The sequence below is a fragment of the Streptopelia decaocto genome (genome assembly GCF_964273445.1).
Source record: "Streptopelia decaocto genome assembly, chromosome: 2".
Lineage (NCBI taxonomy): Eukaryota > Metazoa > Chordata > Aves > Columbiformes > Columbidae > Streptopelia > Streptopelia decaocto.
Window position 1 is genome coordinate 141,949,309 of NC_138655.1, and position 23,704 is coordinate 141,973,012.

Consider the following 23,704-nt stretch of genomic DNA (forward strand, 5'->3'; position numbering starts at 1 on the left):
ACTAGCTTTTTAAAAGTAAGATCTGTATCTCATAATCTGAGGCTGAAATACTCAGAGCCCTTTGAAATTTTCAAGCAAAGTTAAATTCCACAATGGACATCAGTGATCTTTTTAAAAAAGAATTTTTCATCTCTTATGTTACCAATTAATACCTTCTCAAAGAAAACAAGAAGTTCTAACTACAGGCAAATCTGATCTGTCTTTCTAGGAAAGGTTGCTTTCTGAAAATTGTATAAAAACAATCATTTGATTTAGGGAGACTCTGCATTTGTTATAAGATCATAAGAAATGCAGGCTCTATCTTTGGATGAAATTTTAAAATTGTTTTAGATACAGGAGTATGAAACAACTGCTGTTTAAGAAAGGAATGCCTAGGAGACATCCACCTAGTTGGTCAATTCCAAGACCTGCACTCAAAACTGTATTTGTCCAACACGATCTTTTATATCCCTAAGCCTGTATTGGGAGAACACCTCCATCCAATCTCTGTGCTGTCTGGGTGGAGGTGTCCAGCCTCCAGCACCAGGGCAGTCCTGGACTCTCACCCAGGACTCACACTGGATGGAGCAGGCTAAGCTGAAAGCACAGCAGCCCGGTGCAGGGCTGCCTTCAAAAACCCTGCGCTCTGCGATTCTGCTCTGACCTCAAACCACTGCTCCATTGCCTGGGGCAAACGCAGGCTGCCCAGGAATCCTGGTCCTGACCCCGTGTCTCCCCCGAGGTACAGGCAGAGGTTTGCTGTCATGACCAGCACCCAAACAGGTCCCTGAAGTGTCTCTCCTGCCTTTGCCAACCAAGGGACTGCTGGGGGACCCATGCCTTTGTGTCAGCGGGATTGCACATGCCTGGTCACAAGGCTGCAGCTATTTTGGTGGAGTGCCTCCTTTCCTCAATGCCTCAGAAGTCAGGGAGGTTCCTCTGCAGCAAGTATCCATCCATCCATGGTGGAGGGAGAAGGACTGCTTCTGAGCTTGGGACAATAATATTTCCAAGTTATTCTTAAGCAGAAAGCTGCTGCTGGGGGAAAAGCTCTTGACAAAGAAATGAGGCTGTGCCTGGGGACACAGCATTCAGTGGGATGGAGAAGGTGTATCTACAATGAAAAGCCCAGGTGGGTCTGAGCAGTTTGCAGCACTGGTGACTATCATGCAGGGCTCAGTGCTGCTCCTCATGTCCTTTGCCAGCCCAGTTGAATTGAACTGCCAGTGTGAGCAACATCACACTGACACCATCAGAGGCCAGAGAGGGCAGGATCCTCTCTGGGAATCACCTCATTCAAGAAAATTTGCATCATGTATAACTATGGCAACTGAGGAGATCTGCAGCTTGGTCCTGGCAAATAAGGATGGGAAAAAAAAAAAGGGGGAAATTTTCCTGCCCATTAGGTTTTCAGGAAATCAAAACTGCCTGCTAATTGGAACAATGGGGAGGTGAAGGACAAAATCTTCCTCAAAGTCTGATGTGAGTTTCTCTGAATCATCTGGGGGCTTGTCTTTGATGAAGGGAAGATTTCACCAGTTCAGATGGGGTTTCTCCAAGCACCATATCATTTTGTATCATGATGCCTGTGCTGAGTGAGATAAAGCACTTCATTGCACAGACACTGTGCACAGCTGTAACTAGAAGAGTCCAAACGCCCTTTACCCAACAAGGGGCATGCACACTAACATCATATGGTGGTATTTCACGGTCACTTCATTGTACAGAGCTTTGTCCTGAAGGTACAGGCAAAGTCACATTGCTCTGAGCTGGCAGGGTGTGGAAAACGTTGAGTCTATGAACGCCTGACTCATTTTGTGAGTCCAAGAGCAGAGTCTGTGCTGGCTTCACTCGTGCTTCTTGTCATCTGAGGTTTCTGTAGGCACCAGGAAACCCTTTAATCACTGGCAAATTTAGCTGTCTTTAGGGGTGGGAGATTTTGTGTGCATTTGTAATTCTGTTTATAAGTAACCTTTCAAACAGCAAAGCCAAAGTGCACTTCAATTCTGGCAATGCAGGCCATTGGGAAAACAAAAATCTGAGCCCTGGGACAGTTTTGTCTAGGGTGGGTAGTATTTGACCCGATACTCTCCTTCAGAGTATCCGTACCTCTGAAATTCAGTGCAAGGGCTAAGATTTCCTTCTGTACTAATGGCCAGGACTGCCACAGAAATCCAAGGAGAATTGTCACTTTTATCCTCACAGTCTTACACTGAAGGATTTCTTGTGGAGGCCCATAAACCCCTGAAGGAATTCAGGGATGGGCTGGTGTGCTGCCAGCTTGCATGGTAATACGTTAATGGATACCACAGCAGTCTGGCCAGCAGGCTGTAATTTGATGTCTCTGTGCAGAACCTGGATGGGTATATTTAATGTATCATCTGCTTCCCCAGGGTGATGTACTACCGGTGACATTTTGTAAATCAATGCATGGCCATAAGCAAAGCCATTCTCTGTGCTTGGAGAATTCCTGCAGCACTTAAAAAAGACATACTCATAAATAAAATGTAATAATGTTAATCTTCTAATATGGTTTAAGCTTATTTACTAATTGCAAGTACAAAACAGAGTAAAACTAGAAACAGGGTCAAACTTGCCTTTTTTTCTATGACAAGCTAATAAAAAAAGAGGATAACCAGCTGAGTATAAGCAACAATTATCTAATGCAGTATTCCCAAATGGAAAGAAAGGATATTATGGCACATTCCTGGAATGCTACTGTGGTTTAAAATATAATAATAAAAAAAGGACATATCCTGTTACCACCAGGAGGAAACGAAAGAGATCTCAGGAGCAGATGCCATATTAATTACCATACTCAGTACTCATTTAATAATATTCCACAAATAAAGGTGCAATGGTATTTTAACCACTCTGAGCCTAATCGCTGGAAGAGTCTGGACTGCTGAGGTACACTGCCAGTAAGCAAGAAGGGAAGAACTTTGTTCAAGAGAGGAATTCTGTCCTGCCCTGCAGCAGAAAGAAGGCTACTGTTGCTACCAGGCAGTTTGCCCCCATGAGACAGTCTTTCACAGTAACCCAATGCTAATTCCATCCTTGCTGCCAGACTAAGGTGCTGCACAGACCAAAGGGCTGAGACTCAAACGAAAAGCTCTGAAATGGCTTGCTGCATGACACAGTTTTGCTATCTGCTTATGAGGCTGGTGTTATCTTGCAAAAGGCTGGGCAAAGTCTTCCTTATGCTTCTTAAAAGCAGCTGCTACACAGACGGGCTTCAAGGGAAGGTTGTACTTTCTGAGCGGAACACAGAGGGCGATTGTCACTGAAGGACAGAAAGATTAATGGTTTTCAAACGATATTTTTCCTGGATAAGAAGGGAGTATATTTCAGTCCTACTGCAAGACACTGATCTTCAGGGCAATAACATGACATTCTCCTAACTTATAAAATAGCTTTGCCACTGTGGAGGTTTTGTTCTGTCATACTAAATAAGAAGGTAATTCATCATTAAAGACAGAAAGTTAAATATATGCTTGTTCAACTAATAACCTGATGAATGTAGATGAAGAAATGACATTTCTGTGTCATTGTCTGCAATATCTCACTGGCTACAGCCTGGTGACTCCTCTAGAAACACTAATGTTAGGTTATTAAGCCAAGCCACAGCACACAATATAATTTAAAGAGCATTCAATCTAATTACAGTTAGTGCAGCATCACTGAGTAACAGCCTGCAATAGCATACAAGGTGTGCCTTGTATCATGGCATTGCCACTTCTGTACGTGTCTTTATCACAAGCAATTCATCTCATATTCTTGAAACCGCTGTAAAACTCCTTCCAAAATGTCACACACCCTGTGAACATTATTAGTAATGAACCAACTTCTTCTGACAGGCCATGAAATACTGAACACTGCTCATTTGTTGAGAAAGTGCTCATATGAGATCCATGCTAAAGACTGACATTATAAAAAAGCTGCAGCTTGCTTTCCTCCCACACTGACCCTTCCCAATGTCTGGCACCTACACATAGGGGCAGAAAATTGCCACACAGTGAGAAGAAGAGGGCTTTTTTCTTACTACTTGACACAGATATAAACAGTTGTACGTGCTGAAGTGGCAGAGATGTGGGCCCTGCCAAGGCCAAACTGAGTCAGAGCCACTCAGGGCTCCCTGTGGAGAAGGAATGCTGCTCACCATGAGTAACACCGGCCAGCTGCTGCAAATAACAGCCTGGCTCACAAGAAGCATCCCATCATCAAAGGAGAAGAGGAAACAGGTAAGGGAATACATGGCTGGCTTCTCGTTGTACAGCTGTGACTGCATTTCAGTCTGGGACAACCATGCACTGTACTTGCACTTACTTGAACTCTTTGGACATCTGACTATTTTTTTCCTTGCCCTGTATTTGAAACAGTTATTTGTTCTAAGTGATGATAATATCTTTGGTAACTGACAACCACTAGGAATAGCTGTGTGTAGAAACTTCTGCTTTTGTCAGTATTCTACATATTTAATTTCTGACTCACTTGTGGAGTAAGGGAGCAAATAGCTAATTAATATATTCTGCGTATATCAGACTAAATTAGTCACAAGGCAAAATGCTTTTCTTGTATACTACATGTGGGTTTGTGTCAGAAGTGTAAGTCATAATTAAAGTAAAAGCTGAAGAATAGGCCCTTTTCTAGTATGGAGACTGGGACTAAAACCACACTGTCCAGTGGGCCAGGTCCAGCATTACTCATGAATGCAATTTGCCCAGTCTACTTGTCCCCACCCAGAAAGCACCTTGATTTTCTCCTTCAGAGCTAAGAAGATGTGTTGCTGCCTGCTGCAATGGGATGAGGTGGGAGACCTGCTGCCACCAAACCCAAAATAAGGTGGGAAAAAGGGCACCTAATAGCACCTGAGGAAAAAGAGCACCTGTTCAGCACCAGTGGCCACTCCAGCTTCTCTGTGCAGCTACCTGGAAACTATCTGAGCAGCAGCTTCCCATTTTCTCCAAGAAAACAGCGAAGGGTTCTGGGACGTGGTCCACATACCACCCTCTTGGACTACAGCAAACAGGATTATACCTCTGTTTTCCCAGTGTTATACTTAGCCAGGGCATCAGAGCTCTCCCCTTTCAGGCCTCTTTGCAATAAAACAATCTCAAAACTAGCACATGGCAGAAAAGAACTTATCTTAGCTGAACGGCTATGAGTCTTTTTACTTTTTTTATTAACCTTTTACCAAATTTGCAGTGGCATCAGACTCCACATAGATTTCAGACAGAAAAGTCCCAAATAGCTACAACCAGTTTAGAAAGTTGACTGCACACTTGTTCCAGATTATTCTGCCTTTTCCCTACACCACAGAGCACTCACAGCCTTGCCAACATGTTCCCCTTTCGCAAGACACAGGGTGGGAGCAAACACTATTCAGTTCCCTGGCTGGTCCAACCTTGTTCTCTTTTTTTACACCATGGCACATATTTGTGCAGCATGCAACAACCAAGTGAGAACATCTTTTCCAAGTGGTATTTCTTAATGGCATTTGGAGAAAGATTTGTAAGTACTGTCACATGAATTACAAATTAAAGCCTCCTTAACACACTTCTATGATCCTGTTTTTCCCTTGCATTTTCCTCTTTATACTTCTTTCGGTCTGTATTTTCTTTGATTGGAAGCACTGAAAAATTGTTAAAACAAAGAGGGCAAGTACTTTTCTTCTCTCTGTCTCCTCACTCCTTCTAATACGTTTTATTTCTGTTCTTTTAACTGCTTTGGATCAGGTCCTTGCATCTGGCACTATTCCTCTGGCCTTGACTTACATCTAGAATAGTGTCTTCTGGCAAGTCTCTTGTGCCTCACTGGCTGGTTACTGTGTGCAGGGCTCCTGCTTTTCATGGATCGAGGGCTTCAGCATCTTGAGACTAGCACTGACCTAGCCGCTTGGCTTCGATGTTTCTTTTTCAGTCTCCTCACAAAAAATGAACCAGGGATTAATAGTTAGTTCTCAATACAGTGCTCCCTTGTTTTTTTCACACGTCTATTCTTTCTTTCCATTCCTGGCCACCAAGAGAAGAAAGCTGGAAGAACATCACTTTTGCCAGTCTATTACCAATTTTGAGCTGTGAAAGCTGGCACAGTGAAGAGGTAGAGGGAGAAACGGAGAACATCTAGAGGGAACAGATCAGCCCACCATCAGGCCTGTGGCTGGACTTTCTGCAAGACCCCAGTGTAAGTAAGTATTCCCACCAGTGAGGGACTGTTCCTTAGCCCCTCCTTGGCTGTAAGTAGCCTTCTCTAACACTTCTCTAAATTTCAATTCCTCTTGTGCAAAACGTAAGTAGAGCACAGGGACTACATGCTGTCATCCTGTATAAAGGTAATTATCTGAAGGATGGATTAATTCAGCAAAACAGGAGATTATAATCCTCAGTATAGCAGTAATCCTCACTACACAGTATTTCCCACTGTACGAAGTAAAAAACTGAGAGAAAATCTCTTTTTGGTTGTCCTAGAAATAAAATTTTTGAGGAAATGAAAATAAAGAGCACTTGGCTTTAGCTAAACTGGCGGTTTTATTTGGCTAAAAATTTCTCATTTTGTTTGTGGGTGAATTCAGTTTCTTTCATTCCCTTTAAAGAAGCAGATTAATTATGAAAAGGAAGATATAAAACAGGAGACAGAGCAACCCTCCCTTTAAAAATGTAGAAATCACACATTTTAAGGTTTTTGAACATTGCTCACTTCTTCTCAGATGAAGACAAGAGGAAAATAATTGGACTCATTGCCTTTTTGTAATTGATTTACTAATCTCAGGATTTCTTCTTTCTATGAACCTGGAATCATGACATCTCACTTCACTCACAAAAGCCAGTGCATCTAATCTGAGGTGGTAGCTGGAGGCTTTGTAGCAAATCTAGGCACCCGCAAAGTGATTCATCCTCCCTATTGCAGACACCGGTCTTCAGGATGGATGAAATGCTCTCTGGCACCACTTTCCTCCTTACTGATCATGGACAAAATAGGGACAAATTGTTTGGACTTAACCCTTGACTTTTAATGGCTAGGCGTAGATAAGGTAAATTTCCTCTTCATCTTCTGCATCCTTACTGTTTTTCCTTATTGGAGAAGACCTGATTTCTCTTGTTTCTAGAATCTGGGTACATACCTTTAGGAAGTCAAGGTCACAGTCAGGTCCATCTTCTAAATCAAAGGCTGTGAAACTGTAGTTGAGTGTGTTCCCCTTTGTAGCTTGGATAGTCCAGTTGCAGTGCTCATGTAATGGGTAATTATTTGGATAATTTAAACTCTCCAGTATGCCATGGCTACGGTTAACAGTCAGTACATCATGACAAACTGAAAAAAAAAAAAAAGTTAAAAAAACTTATACTTGTGCAGTGCTTATTAACCCAATATCTAAAAAAATTACTAATTGAAGTTACAGGTAGCATTACAAGGTGAGAAATATTTTATTCACAGAATAGAAAAGAGAAATCACACAGAAAGATGATTGTGACCTATTGAAGAATACACTGCATATGTTGCAAACAAAATCCAGACTTTCCAGACTTGAGTCCTTCAGCTCTACTATGTCCTTCTTTTCTGACACTTGCATAGTCATCAGTGTATGTAGTATACACAATTTTTGGCAGTTTTCTTTAATTTTAAATACATGGTTATTCCTGAAACATGTTTTCTTCTGTTTCTTGTTTTTTAACTAATAGGTATTTGCCCTGTGATTTCAAACAATTCAGAGAGGGTGCTTGATATATGGATCAAAGTGGTTTATTTCAGCAAACTGGAAAAAAAAATAATCCCTGGCTGAAACAACAATGAAAAGTACACTACTTGTATTTGATTTTCTAAGCTCCATGAACTTGAAGTGATCATGAAATTATTTAAAAAGAAGCATGATTTTCCTTGTGAGTCATCCAATAACATCCTAGCATAAGAACTAGATGCTCACCTGGAATAATGAGAATTTTCCTTGAAGTGCAGAGAAAATGAAAAAGAAACTAAACTAGATAAAGAATGAAATTACAATTATGGCATTAGGTCAGTAAATCTCATTTTCTTGTATGGAACTTTCACTAAAGACAGAAAATATCTATGTGTGCAATCCCTTGTCTGGAGACAGCAGACGATGTGTATCGGGAGCAGACCAGGGTAATGCACAGCAAAGTGGGCAGGAGGCATGGAGCTGGACAGGCTCTTGGCTTTGTACAGCAAATCTGCAGTGTTGGAACAGCAGAAATAGCCGAGATTCACTTGCACAACTGTTCTGTTGTCTGTAACTAGGGATGATACACCTACCTCCTGCAAATTTTTTTATTCTGTCAAAATGATTTGCAAAGCAGCAAGATCTGTGGTTTTAGGACTTCAAAATGCTCAGAATACAGCTGAAGGTCAGGGTCAGGTGGAGTGGAGCTTGTCTGCAAAGCTACACTGAAGCACAAAACTGTTTGAAAGGACAGGATGAAGAGCACAAAATGGATTTTGAAGAATGCAAGATGGGTAAAAGCTGCTACCCCCTACCATCAGGATTTTATTAGAAACATATCAGACACAAAGGTGCCTTTGAATGCTAACTTGATACCATGTTTTCCTTTGCAATGTTTTCCAGTTCATCATTACATTGCTTTCATGTACACATAAATGCATCTGGCATCTAAGCTTCCTTATTTTATAGCACTACTTCCTACATAATTTTAGCTTTTGGGCAAGACATTGAAAGCTTTCTCTGATGCATCTTCAGGAATTAAATATGAATGTGAAGTGTAGATCACATTATCTGATAGCTCAGGTTCTACATCTGAGTGCTTTGAAAGTGCTCTTTCTGTTTAATTAATGAAAAGGAGGGAACCTTTTTTCTAATACATTGTCTTGATTTTGCAGTCTGAAAAGTGCATGGTAGATGAATCTGTGATGTCTTTAAGGAATGAGGGAGTCAAGGCTCCCTCACTCTTCTAATTATTACATGTGCCATATGTGGGTGAATAGCTTTGTTGTTTTCAAAATCCATTTACCAAACATTGGACAACTTAATGTCTATAAACTTACAGCAATCTCTATTACTTGGGCATGTCATATTTAGAGTACGCAAAAATGCTTGCAAATCATTTTGTATGTAGTGAAATCCTGCATCTTCCAATATGCATTTAACCACACGTGCTAGAGGTTATAAAAAGAAAAGTGAACACTGGACAATATTCAAGGTTATGACTGAGAACAAAAGAACTCTAATTTGTCATGTATCTTCTTGGATTTTTCTCCAAATGTTATTATTCTGATATTTCTGGGGTAGAACTATTTTACAAAAAGAATGTTTGCAAGAAAGATGTGACCCTTACTATACGATATAAAGTAATGAAACATTCTGAACTGTTCCAGGAAGGCTAAATGATCCTAAGCACTCACAGTGATCCAGGATGACTGAGAGTAACTCATTTGTCCTTTGCCATTCTGCCTTGCAAGCTGCTAGAAGAGCAGAGAAGCTTTTTCTATCATCTCCCTTCTCTGTTAAAAAGTCAGCTGAGCAGAAAAGCAAGAATAGTTCAATTTGCCCTGTTATAAACTTCCAGCTCTTGTTATTCTGAGTAAATCTGGAGTGGCAAGTGCCACTGGTACAAGTGACAGAAGCAGAGCCACCTCATCAGCTTTCTTCTAGGAAGGAGCTAATCTCCACCATGCATAGATGGGCTGATAATTTTAGCTCTCTGTGTTCTGTGACTGTAGCAGACTAGAGAATCTGGGTCAATAATATACATTGTCCTCTGCTCCTGAATAGGTAAGATCAAGTACTGCAAGAAGCAGTTTCAGGAACAAGCTGAACTGTAGAAACATGTTCTTCTCATCTTTTTCTTACTTACCCTGTTTGTATTTGGCTAAAAAGCCTCCACCTTGCAGACTGCTATCAGTCCTTAGTTTTACATACACGGTGTCTCCACTGGAATGGATGATTTGTGGTATCTGATCCCCACAAAATTTACCTAGCTGTTTAGCATTACTGCTGTTGCCATCATATACCTTCAAACAAAAATCAAACAACAAAAAAAAAGAATAAATCCGATGACATTACAAATCAAAGCAATTTCCCCATCACAAATGTCTGCTTAGGGAATTGTTCCTGGGTATATAAGAGGTTAAATTCTGTTCCTGCTGAGAGGAAGCCTGACAGGTATTTCAGAAACAAGCAAATCAGTGGAAAAGCAGGAAGCCAGTAACCAAATACTGATGGGTTTTGAGGGGCTTACTCACCAAGAGGAGAAATCTGCACTCCATTTTGACTCTATTAAAGATAATCAAATAATTTGTGCAACAATTCAAATATGAAATTTGGGATTAATGATAGTGTTATTGATACTGTTGTTTCTTTTTCCTTGTAATTTACTCAGAGAGCATATTAAGGCCTTGGTCCAGAACACACCAAATTTAAAAGATATAGAGAGTGGCCCTCCTTTCAGTGGCCTTTCTATCTAGACACAAATGCTTTTCTTACCAGAAGCTGCACAGACACTGCTGCTTTACCTCTCACAGCTCTGTATATATGAAGGTAGCGTGTCAGCATGGAGCTTTTCTATTCTGGATCTATTTACTTACAAACATCTGAAGGCTGGGGCCATGTGTTTTTCCTTGCCTGTGTACTCATCATACTCAGCTGACTCCTACGCAGCAAAGCGTCACAGGGTACATACCGCAACGTAATCGAAGTTGCACTTTGGGTGATAATCTAGATGGAACTGTTCAAACTGGATTTCAAATGGGGTTCCTCTGTTTCCTCTGAGCAGCCAGTAGCACTCCGAATTGTGGTAATATGGCATAGGGTAGTTGGGAGACATGAAGATACCAGAAGCTGTTGTCAAAGTCCCACCACAACCTGAAAATGGCAAAGAAACCAAAGCAACATTTAACACCTCGAAGAGTAGAGAATTAGACATGATGTGTGAGATTCACGCTACTGACCTCCTTCACATGCCCAGAATATCTTCAGTGATGACCCAAAAATCTGAATTTAGCCAACAGTGCTGTAAGCAGAAGAGAGCCTATAGCTCCTAAAAATATCTAACCTGAAGAGTGCTCCTGATAGATAGTTGATCTTCAAATAGAAAACTGCCCATTAAATTATTGGTTACTGCTTTCCTAAACATATGAGAAAGATGATGCTACACTATATCAAGGGAATAGTAATCACTCCCTGTGGAGTAAAAGAAAGCCCAAGGATCAAGAAAGTTGTATCCTTAATCTTCACACCATGACTATATGTTGCTATATAATTAGTAGAGAGATTGTAGAACATGGGAAGCAGAAATGATGTGGGGGAAAAGGTGACACATTAAATACAAATGAAGGTTAAAAAATGAGATGTGTAAAATGGCTTTATACTTGATGCAGTCACTTTACCTGCTGATGTACCATCCCACTCTGCTGAAAATCCCTCTCTTGTGCCATATTGGTCACTTACAAATTTTATCCACAGCTTGTTACCATGAGAGATTATAACAGGAGGCAGGTCTGTACCACAGTATTTTCCAAGAGAAGGAGAAGTTTCATAGCCTCCATCTCTAGAATGACAGAGAAGAATTTTGGGTCAAACAGGAAAACCATGAAGAATGTTGACAAATGAAAAGTCTTGGAATTCTTTCAGGCCTGGGAAAGACTAATCCTAGCTCTTCACCTTCCCCAGCAATACAGCTGCCAAATAGTGGAGGAGTCCTGCTACTTGACAGTAAGAAGTCCTACCACAAGCACCTGCTTACTGGGTATGTCTGGTCTCTCATCTCAGCAGCATGTCCAGAGTCTGTCAATACAATGACAGACTCAAGAAGTTTCTCAAGTAGACTGGATGCTGCAGAGGTAGCATCTCTGTATCATACATGTGCCAAATCATTGATGTAACCAAAGGTAATCTTCTAATTTGAACAAATAACAGTTTGGTCACTTCTCACTGTTTAGCCTGACACAAAACCAGATGAGCTGACCTATTTAAAAAAGAAAAAAAAAGAAAAAAAAAGTGTATTTGCCACCACACAAATGGGAACCCATTTCTGGGTGCATGTTTTGAAGTATTTTCTTATCTTTCAGAATTGTTCCTAGAAACACTTCTTATTTTTAAATGAAGTAATATTTCTAGTAATATTTTCTAATACTGGAATCAGGATGCACATCTAATATTGTGGTTTGCTACCTGCGCATGTTTCATGGGAGTAAAAAAGGCAGTAACAACCTGCTTATCAATTGCTTTCTAACCTTATCTTTAAACACTTTGCTGTTACAAATACCCTAGAGGTCATTAGGACAATAATAAATACATTTGTATCTAAATATGAGCATAATCTTGATATGACGCTTTTTAAGTGGACAGTAATACTTTCAGTTATATTTTCACAGGTTTATACCTGCTTTTGGAGAAATTCCTGCTTGCTACTCTGTTTTCTTACCGTCCCAGCTTAAGCTGCTTGCTGCTGTCTCAGGTTACTGGCAGTTCAAGAACTGTGCCAGAACCTCCCCTCTCGGGCTCTGCAGCTGTGGTCAGATGAACAATTTTCTTAGGTGACTGAACGCAGCTTGTCAGAGGACACCTCAGGACAAGAAACCAGAGTGGCACCTCACCTAAGACTTATCTAGCTACTCCATTTAACTGTAGGTATCAGGTTTGATGAGGCATTCTGGAAATCCAGTTATGGCAGCAGAAATGTGCTGAGTTGCATTTAGTAATGTTCTGGTCATATCTTAAAACCTGTTTAATGCTGCTGAGCTCTTCATAGTGACAACAGAGATAGATTTATGCAATAAATCACTGTTTTCAGTTCCCAAGGTGAAAAAGTGAAAAAAAACACCAAACTGTTATCATTCAGGTCTACCCCAAGTTGAGGTGTTAACCATTAAAATAAAGTTAGATTAAATTTAATCTCAGATTGTTGTTTTAAAATGAAAAAAATGAAACACTTAGAAAATATTGAAAAAGCCTTTCAGTTTTTCATAACTTTCTCCAGTTTGTATGTACAGCTGAAAAAACAGCTAACTCAACAGGAATTCAAAATCTCAATACTGCAAGTTCAGCAGGCAGCTTTTTGTTTGGTTCTAAAAAATAAGACACTACTTACAGCAAAATAACCCATATAGAATATCTGGTATAATGTTCAGAATAGGTTTTATCGTGGTGCTCCTTGAGGTTATGGAAATACATGGCATGCTCAGAGTGAAAAAATACACTAGTGTTCTGCGGATATGGTTCATCTAGAGAGCTGACTCATGAGGACAAAAATGGGTGCACTGATACTGCAAAGTGCAAATCCTGTACAGCAATACAGCAGAAAGAACATGTACTTGGTTGCTCCAATCAAGGTGCAGGACCTTGCACTTGGCTTTGTTGAACCTCATGAGGTTCACAGGAGTCCATTTCTTGAGCTTGTCCAGGTCCCTTTGGATGGCATCTCATCCCTCAGGGTTATCAGCTGGACCCCTGAGCTTGGTTTTATGTGCAAACATAACTTGTCACTGATCTCCATCTGGACATTGAGCCATTGACCACTACTCTCTGGATGCAACCATCCAGCCAGTTTCTCATCTACCGAACAGTCCACCCATCAAATCCATATCTCTCTAATTAAGAGAGAAGTATATTGTGGGAAAGTGTGTCAAAGGCCTTACAGAAGTCCAGATCATGTAGTTACTCCATCACAGAAGTCCACTAGTTTGGTCAAACAGGATGTGTCCTTGGTGAAGCCATGCTGGCTGTCTCGAATCACCTCCCTGTCCTACATGTGCCTTACCATAGCTTCTAGGAGAATCTGCTCCATGATCTTCCCGGGCACATGTCCGGGGGTCCTCCTTTCTACCCTTTTAAAAAATGGGTGCAATGTTCCCCATTTTCCAGTCACTAGAGACTTCACCTGACTGCCATGACTTTTCAAATATCATGGAGAATATGCGACAAAACAGGTAATAAAACTCTTGTTTCTGCACTGAGGAAAAGAACCAGAATGCAGTGCATGGGAACCAGTCTACTCACTTCACTGTCTCTGAGATCTGGAATTTGCCAAGTGGGAAAGCCAACAACAGAGCAGGGTGGGAGGAGGAAAAGGTAGCCTTTAAAGTCCCACGTTGACAGCACAGGTGTATAGTTAAAACTATGGCTTTTCAACATACCTAACTGGATTTGGACAACTTCCATTGTTAACAGTAATAAGAACAAGAGAAATAATCAGACTTGCCTGATTTCTACATAATCCTCAGTACAGCGTTTATTCCCGTGCAAGCTGAAGTTGGTGAAGCTCAGCACAATCTGTCTGTTTATTCCCACTGTGATGGTGTATATACACTCCATCCGGACAGGGTAGTTATTGGGATAATTTGGAGATGTTAGCACACCAGTTTCAGTACTGTAGTTATGTGAGCACACTTTAAAAAGAAAAGAAACATATATGAATCAATTAAATGTGTATGCAAAATTAACAGGAAATTTCTGCTTCCAGTAAGGAGCAAACATCCTGTGCTCCTGTGCATTATAACTCTTCCTCGACACACCTTAGTGCTAAATGTCATCACTATAAACTAAAACCAGGACCCAGCTTTTTCATGGAAAATCTTATATTTGAGTTGATTTGTTCAGCTTTTACCATAACACTGTGTCTGTAATAAACAGGCTATGTAAGAGTAGTTCCAGCTGCCTAAGTTGGCTTTGACCTAAAACCCAAGTAAGCAGAGAAGGAAAACTGAAAGGGATGTCTTGATCAACACAAAAGGCAGGATTCCTGAATTTCTGAAAAGCAGTGGTGGTGGAAACTGAATACAGTTTCTAGCTATGAGGAGATGATATATTGCATAATAATTTAAGGGCAAGTTATGAAATTACAGCTCGGGCCCTCCATGTCTAAGCTCTGTCATTTCTATGTCTGCTCCATATCCATTCTAACTACTAAAATGTTTTTGCTTTTAATGGTATATATTTAATGTTGGTTTTTTTTACATACCTGGTCACCTGGAAGACCTCTGTTGAAAATGTTTTCTGTGAGATAAATAGCCCCAAAGCTAGCTACCAGACTCATGTTCCTACTTCACCATTACGAGAACAAAGAAACATGACACAGAAACAGGCCAATCATTTTCTGTCATTGGACTGTACTTTGGTACTGACAAGTCAAAAAGAAATGTGACCCAAGTTTTTCCTAATGGCTCATTACACAAAAAGCAATAAAAATTAAAATGAAAATGTACACATATTTATTAGGTTACTTATTTTAAACTAATTATTTCCTTCTGATTTGGGAATGGCAGGTTGGTAGGTGCCTGACTCATGCATGTTTAATGGTTAGAGATGTTGCAATGCTGCCATTCCTTATCCACTCAGAGGTTGGGAGCATGAATGCTAGCTTTCAGCCTGGAGAATATTAAAATTGATGGTACTAGATAAGGGCCCTTAGGGTAAAATCAGCAACACAGAAGCCAGAAGCCAAAATATTTTTATCAGCCCTTTTAAGAAGAAATTCCACAGAGTTGTCCCAGTTGCCTCCCTCACCAAGACTTCTTTTCTTAGGAGTAATCCATACAGAAACTCATATCTCAATGTGCTGTTTTAAACTGGATCCTCTATATTGCTCTACACTTCACATTTCTGTCTTATGAGCTAAGGGGGATAAATACAAAACGTGGAACAGTAATTGCCTTAGAAACGTCAGACTTCTGGCCACAGTGAAATAAATCCAAGTTAGATGCTGCTATGATGATTAGGAAAAGCATAAATGAACCCACATTTTGTGTCAGCCAATGCTCTTCCGGTAGCTGGATTCATTCATTGTGTTCTGTTTTCAGCAGGAGTGCTGGCACTCCCCTTCTGCACTCACCTCACTAACACGGCATTTTGGGGGGGTGCTTGGGCAGGAAAGCTATTAGCTATTAGCAAAGTTAGCAGAAAAACAGGACCTTGACTCCTTTGCCAAAGTTCAGAATGCAGTCTAACTCTGTAATGTAATTGCTATATGTCTGGAAAAAATATGAATTCAGTTTAGTTTGAAGACACTTACTGCAGCTTATGAAAAACAGAAGGCGGTGGCAATTGTCAAGGACAATCGCACATCTTGCCTTGCCAGCGTGTGAGGTTTTGAAAACTATTCAATCTGCTTTCTGATTTTGGTACTGCATGTGTTTGCTCTTCTGAAAAAAATGCCATAAATGGCAGTAACCCACTGTAATAGCCAACAGTAGAGAAAAATGCCAGCTTTAGTACCACTCACTCATGCAATCATGCATACTGCAGAAAATTATATTCCTGTTTTCTCCCATAACTAGATATTCATCATTTGCCACCATTCTAATTAATAAAAAATAAAACTATAGTGTCATATGTAAAATGGCAGTTTTCTTTCTGTCTTGGTCTGCCAAAGGAAAACTGGGATCCCTAACAATTAGACCTTTATGTAACACTATGCATGTTTAGGAAAAAAAAAAAAACAAAACAATAAAAAGGAAGAAACTATCACATGAAGTATATTCCTCTCCACAGGCAATGGAAAAGCTCATCTGCACTTCAGGGCCTTCTGTTACTGCTGCTGGCAGATTCTCACAGGCTTAATTTTCAACAAGAAGGCACACAGAGGCCCTTTGTGTTGTTTCAGACCCTAATCCCTTAGGAGAATAGGTACAGCTGTTCAAGAAGAATCTCCAACTGTCTTCTGCTAATTTACACACACTATAGAGGTGTATACACATCCATAGGCATATATAGGCAGACTAATACCTTGATCGAACATAACCAAATTACAGTGGTCTAACAAGTTGCCAGTCACCAGCTGATTGAGCCTTTTTTCTGGACACTCAGGATGAGCTGAGCAGATGCCCAAGGTTCATGTAGAACTTCAGCTTTTTTTGATGTCTTTGCTCAGCTTCGTTCAATCATTACTTTCCATTCCTGTCTTTGCTCGAAATAATTTTTTTTTTAAAATCTAAATATTACCATGCTTTCCATGTGACTTTCCTTTTAGAAGACAGAAAGATGGCCAAGAACTGAGCACCCAATGTACAGATAGATTAAGTGGGTAATATACATTTTAAACAACTGTGTGTCGTATGAGTATATTTGACTGATGGATTTCCATTTGTATTCCTGCTATATGAGCTATTCACAGCTACCAGCTGGCAGACTGCTAAAACAATTGTTTGCACTTCATGGACCACAGCCACAGCTGTATCTCATGGCATTCACATTTTTTGAGCAGGAAATACAACTTTGTCATTATTTTCAGGCTACTTTTCAACTAATTAATATATCACATATAAATCATGCTAACAAAAACTTTTTTTTTCTAAGATGCATAGAGAAGAAAATTAGTTTTGTTTTACACAAAGACCTTTTTTTTCCCACTTATATTTATCTTTTTTTTACTCCTTTTTTTGGATAATCTTATCCATCTTTTCAATAGCCCATTCTCTGTAAAATAACTTGAGGCAAAAGCCTATTGAAACATCTAATATGAACCAGAACAGCTTTGACCAGTTCTGATATTGGTTACATTGTAGCTGGCTAAGAAAACAGCTCAGAAACATGAGGGATTCTTATTGCACAAGAAACATTATTAGAACCATATTTTCCTTAGCAGAAAAAGTCAAACTAGGCAGCAGATGTAAAGAAAAAAAAATTCATAGCTTTGGTAAATATTTCATATATAATTATGTTCAGCAGTTTGATACCTTAGTGTAACTGGATATACATAAGATGAATATCAGCCCTAAACATCTCACAGTGGGAAAACTAAACTTGACATGATTTCAGGGAAATGGGGAGTTGCTTCTTGTAGCAAAGTGTACGTACACACATTTGCCTTCTCTCAGGCCACAGTGACTTCAAAACCCTTTATTCTTAATCAAAAATGAATGTTAGCAGCCCAGTATTTATGACAATTTTAAAGTACTGCTATGCTTGTACTAGGATCAAAAGAAATGAATATCTGTAAAGAAAATATTGTAGTTATTGTAAGTTTATTACTCTCCGTTTCAGTAGTTATTTTCTACTTTGCCATAATTCTGCAAACTATAGTGGTTGAAGTGAAAAAAACATTTATTCTAGAGATCATAGTTGTAGGTCTGAGTGAGACAGAAATATGGATTAACGTTGAGTACAGAATATTTTAATCTTGATGAACTATGAGAAGAGCTGCTATGAGAAGAGTTAGGAAGGAATCAAATCTGCCCATGAAATATTAATAGGAGGTAAAGTAAAAATCACATTAACAAGCAACAACCATACTTACAGAAGTTACAGTTTGCAGCTGCAAAAACAGGCTCACAAAACACTTCCTTTATAAAGCTGATAATTTCACAGTTTCTCACTAGTAAGAATTCAGTTTTCAAACTACAGACTGTTTCTTGGAAAGACTTTTAAAAGTAGAACTTGCTTTTTGGCCTATTATTTTCTAAAGAATAGAAATTTCTTTCTTGGAATAGTTCTCATTAAATCTTAATAGTTTTTACTGGCTTTTTTTGTTACCATGCCAAATAAATCAAGTATGAAAGAAGGCAGCTGAGAAAATGGATTATTTGGATTTATAAGTTATCTGGTAGTGAACAAAAACAGTGGCAAAATCTGTAATGGTCTCGCCTACACACATGCTTGAGAGATGAAATAATAGCCAAATTTTCCAAGCTGTCCCCAATAAAGGAGTTATTTTTTACAAGGTAGAAATCGGAAATTTTTCTGTTTTTAAGCAGGTTGGAGAAACCCAGAAAATAGGAAAAATAAAAGGATTAAAGCAAATAATAGCAAACAGTAAGAAGCCATTGGTAGTTTATGTCTGCCTGGATGAGTACTATGAATGTCTGCTATTCATCTAATAAAACCCTTATATCCTGCACACACACATATAAACCAGCTAGAAACTGGTTAGTGATGGATACGCAAATAACCCAGCTACAAATCTATTCTCATTTTTACTGGTTTTCATTGTCCCACTCTAGCTCTTCTGTGGTTTAATTCTGCTAGGCAGAACCTGTCCCCCTACCCACATAAATCTGTGTTTAGCAGTGACAAGATCAATAGCAGACACAAGTCTGTTGGGTCTACGGAAGCAGCAGTTACAGTCTTTCACCAGGAGGCTGCTCTTTCGACAGCGCAGCTCAATCACTGCTAAAACAGTTTCAGCGCTGGAGATGTGCAAATGTTGGACCAGGTATGGTGGGCTCAGCATAGTTTGAAAACACAGATGTGCCCCCACCCTGGAAAACCCTCAAACCAATTAGAATTCTGAGCAATTTGTTAGTTCTTCTCTGCTTTAGAGAACTAAGGGAAAGGACAGTCATTCTTCAGTAGTCTTTTCCCTAGTGATGTATGTCTTGGGACCCTTAAAAGGACATACAGATTTAAGACATAACAGGAGCCTTGTACTCTTCTGGAGACAGAAATGTTGCACTCCATTGTGATGAAAAAAACCAGCTTGTGCTTTCAGGCTATTTTGCTGCTTTATCAAATTTCATCCTATATGACCTCTCTCTGCCTATTATCAATATTGCATCTTAATTGGGACTAAATTAATTTTCATGGCACCTGGGAGTCTCCGATTCAAATGAGTTGTCCATGTTTGCTAAGCTGCTCAGATCACACATACTTAGCTCAGAATGGATAAAGCAAATTCAGAAAATAATTTTCCTAAATAATTCATGCAGTTCTGCCATGTCAGCTCTTACCGGCTTTTTAAAGAAAACAGCAGTGCTGCTTACAGGAATTGCTTTCTGCTTTCCTAGGGAGGAAAAGGCTTGTGAATAAAGCAGGATAGATAAGACGGGGTTGAAGAGGCACTAGGCAGCCTTCTGTTAACAGAATGTTTCTGTTTCTAGTAGTGGTTATATAGTGACAGCTGAAAACATTTAGTTTGCATAATGAACAGACTGAGATATTACCTTTTGTTGCATCCAGGGAGATATAATTAGCTGAGAAGCCCTCAGATACAATGCTGAAATCGGCCACGAAGTACAACATCATCATGTTGCCACCACTAGTGAGAGAAGGTGGAATCGATCTTCCACAGTACCTGCAGCAAAAAGATGCCTCAAATTGAATGGCAGCACTTTATGGGGCATCTATATTCCTGGAAGAGGATTCAGCTTTCCTGAGAAGTTTGAGCAGCTACACATACACAAATGTCTCCTTTGGATGATACAGACCCCATGGACCCTGTGTCATGGGACTAAATAGCACACTACGTGTCCAATCTTGCATGGCAAAGTTGATGGAGAAACTGTTCATCAAGTTGTCAAATTCTTATTGAAATTATTCTATTCCGTACCTACAATGTATTCTGTTCTTTTGTAGGAGTCAGAGTGGCTGGCCAAAGGCTAAGATTGCAAAACACTCTCCATTATAATATGAGAGTCATTTGCTTGTTATTTTCCAAAATACTGCCATGTCAGCCAACTACTATACAGACTGTAGCTGCAGCTGGATACTGTTCCCAAGTAGTTCAGATGTTCTTGAATTCTAGGGTGGCAAGAAAACCCTGTGTATACTGCAGCTGGTGAAGGGAGAAAAAAAGCAAAGATTCTTCCCTAAGATAAAATCACATATCTGGAGAACGTGAAAACAAAATCTTATAAAATGCAGACTTCAGTTTAGTTTTTGCTGAGAACCAAATGCACAATTTTTTAAGTAATCTTTCACTTCTGCAAATGCTTCAAATCACATCTTTTCCTTGCACAGATGCTTTTGAATTTATTTCCCATAAGTCAAAATGTTAATGGAGCTGGACAATACCAGCTACTGGAACCTGTCCTTAAAAAAACTGTCCTCATGACACAAGCTAGTTTCTCCCAGTACAATATTTATGAAATATGCTTCTCATCCCATGGTCAAAGAAAGCAAGCTGCCTCTACTGCCTTAGGCAGAGAAATTACTGGTATTGTTTCCATAATGCAGAGAAGTTAATCTCTCCACAAAATTTAAGGAAACAAATTGGATGTCGAGATCTACAGGACAGTACTCACTCTTCAGTAATTCAGCTCTGTAGGCTAATATACATATTCACCTTCCTAATTTTTGCACAATGCTGTTGTCATATATTTCAAGATAATCCTTTCTGCAACTGTCTTCAAATTCCAAGTTAAATGAAGTGAATGTCAGACGGATAAGGTAGCCGGGTTGAATGGAGATAATCCAGGTACAGTTAATACCATGTGGGTAGACATCTGGATGACCTGGACTTGTAATGGTTCCTTCTGGCCCAGTGAAAGTCTCTCCACATACTGTAGAGATTTAAAACATCAGGTTAAACAATATACTTATTAAAAATTTAGGCACTTATAAAATTGGATATTTTTCTTTCATAGTCTTTTTTTCCTCAATGCATACTACACAAATGTTTTCAGTGTACAGGAAAATATGGAATCCCAACACCCAACAAAAAATCCTTACCTGTATCTAATGGCCAATACTCAGCTCTGAAACCAAGGCTGGTAAGAGAGGAAGTTCTGAATTTGATATAGAGATTGTTCTGTGTAGACTGCACTCTAGATGGTCCAGTTGTACCACAGTATTTATACAAAAGAGGAGAGTCTGTGTTGTTGCCATCTTTGACCTGAAGAACAGTGTATTCAAAATATCCCATACAAATGTCTACTATATTGAAGTTGCAAACATAAATGAATTAATAAGAACCATATAGAAGAGACTGTTACTAAGTCAAACCCTATCCTACTACAAGCACATACAATGCAACCTTATGACTGCCAGAGAAGGACTGTCCCACCCAAAAGGTGTCAGATGGAGAAAAGCTGAGATCTTATGCCCTCAACAGTAAGTAGCACACAAACATCCAAACCCAGGTCTGTCTTTAATAATTAAAGACATCTGATACTCATCTCCGATTATCAAAATGGGCATACCAACATTGGAGAACAAAGAAAAGATTTGGAGTCCCATTATGAACCTGGAAAAGTTTTTATAACTACTGTAGAAGTGCTTGTCTGTCAAGCAGTTCTGCTTTGGTGGAGATGAGTATGAAAAGGAACATACAGATAAGGATCTATCTGCTTTTCATAGTATATGTGTATTATTCTTTACCTCAATGTAGTCTGAGTCACAAGTGGTTGCATTTCGAACATCAAAGTCGACAAAGTTAAGTACCACCACTTTACCAGGTGGCTGGGAGATGATCCACTCACAGGTCTTTGGGTAAGGGGACGTCCTGGGGTAGTAAGGTGAACGGATAGTGCCTGCTCCAGACAAGGAGCCTCCACAGGCTGCCAAGAGACACCAAGAATCAGCACTTGTCATAAATGGTTTCAAGGAATGTATAATGGGATGTCTATCAAACATCACTATGGAATTAGAAGAAAATTAGCCCTAAAAACCTTCTTACAGCCTCTACTACAGATCATCCAAGTGTCATTAAGAACATATTTAAAAGAACGTATTGCTACAATTATAGCATAAATGTATACACAGAAGACCAATCTAACAGTGCTCATGAAAACTTAGGAATTTGACTCATTTGTTTCACACAAACACACAGACTTGATGATTAAGGAGTAAAAGGCAGGGATAATGAAAATAAAAATATTTAGGTAGAATTATAGCTATATCATCTTTGTTATGTTAGTGGTAAGTGATTTATCATTAATAGAAGCAGTGGGGGGTGCATTTCCAAGAATGGTAGGAGTGTCTACAACAGACCTATTGCAGACAGCATCTTAGCATTTCTAAAAGCAGCAATAAATAGATAAGCTGGCTCTATTATTTTTCATTTCCTTTCTTTTGATGTTTGTCTTAGGCCCATAATATGGATAATATGACACTGAAATGACTGAAAGTGTCCAAATCAGTTGACTGAGCAAGTCACCAGTTCCTCTTACCAACTTCATAAATGGCTCTGAAGCTAGCCCTTTGCACAGATGCATCAGACTTGAACTTGATCCAGAGACTGTTGCTGGTAGAAATGATTGGAGACATAAGCGTACTATCACAGAACTTTCTAATAAGAGAAGACACCTCACTGTCACCATCTCGAACCTAGTCATCAAAAAGAAAAAAAAGAAATATGTGAGATCATGAAAGTGTTGGGATCTGATATCCTGAGCAAATTATAACCTCACAGGAACTGCTAAATTTAAAAAAACAAAACAAAACAAAACTGTTTTACTTATTTATAAAGGGACAAAGAGCCATCAAAGTAGTTGTCACAAGCACATGATTTAGAAGAGCTCAGTGGAAGGATGGGATGATCAGTACATGAGTTTACATTTTTTCTTGACCTGATTCTCCTGCATATTTGGTGTAGCCCCGTGAAAAGTGATAAAAATAACAGGTTCTCTAAACCACATGAATAATGTCTCCCATTGCCAGTTGGGAGGGTGGCATGGAGAAGGAGCTGGCTTGGCTAACATCTTACCTCTGCAGCACTGTGTCACAGGTTTTCTCAAATAAGAACTTCTATTGTGTCTAGTTTCTTATTGTAGATCCCTTATCACAGGCAGTTCCTTCCTTAGTAAAAGATTAAAAAACCCTACCTGAGCCAGTGCCTGTGAGCTGTATATGGCCCCTGTGGAAACTCTACAGGTTTTCTGGTGTCACCAGGGGTGGGAATAATCTGCATATTTTCAAATTACAGTATCACAGTATGTTTTGACAAAACAATTGTCAGAGACTGACTTTTAAAGTAACATGAACACCCAAAAGCTATCTCCCTAGTTGAACTTAATTATAAAAGCCAGTGAGACAATGTTTTAGAAAAATGTGCAAAATCAGGACTTGCTAAAGAGCACAGTGCTTTGGTCATACCAGCTGTCCTGCTCA

At 39.5% G+C, this 23,704-nt stretch overlaps 1 protein-coding gene across 1 annotated transcript in view; it reads right to left on the minus strand.

The window, feature by feature from the left end:
• Positions 1–23,704, minus strand: part of CUBN (cubilin) — a gene marked incomplete at its 5' end in the record, with an annotated part of 141,975 nt that overhangs the window by 96,461 nt on the left and 21,810 nt on the right. Inside the window, 10 exons of the mRNA XM_082044155.1 lie at positions 7,100–7,287; positions 9,801–9,957; positions 10,626–10,807; positions 11,332–11,492; positions 14,145–14,331; positions 19,819–19,949; positions 20,940–21,156; positions 21,326–21,488; positions 21,974–22,152; positions 22,765–22,921. Of these exons, the coding sequence (XP_081900281.1) occupies positions 7,100–7,287; positions 9,801–9,957; positions 10,626–10,807; positions 11,332–11,492; positions 14,145–14,331; positions 19,819–19,949; positions 20,940–21,156; positions 21,326–21,488; positions 21,974–22,152; positions 22,765–22,921 (1,722 nt within the window). The remainder of the gene's footprint in view (positions 1–7,099; positions 7,288–9,800; positions 9,958–10,625; positions 10,808–11,331; positions 11,493–14,144; positions 14,332–19,818; positions 19,950–20,939; positions 21,157–21,325; positions 21,489–21,973; positions 22,153–22,764; positions 22,922–23,704) is intronic.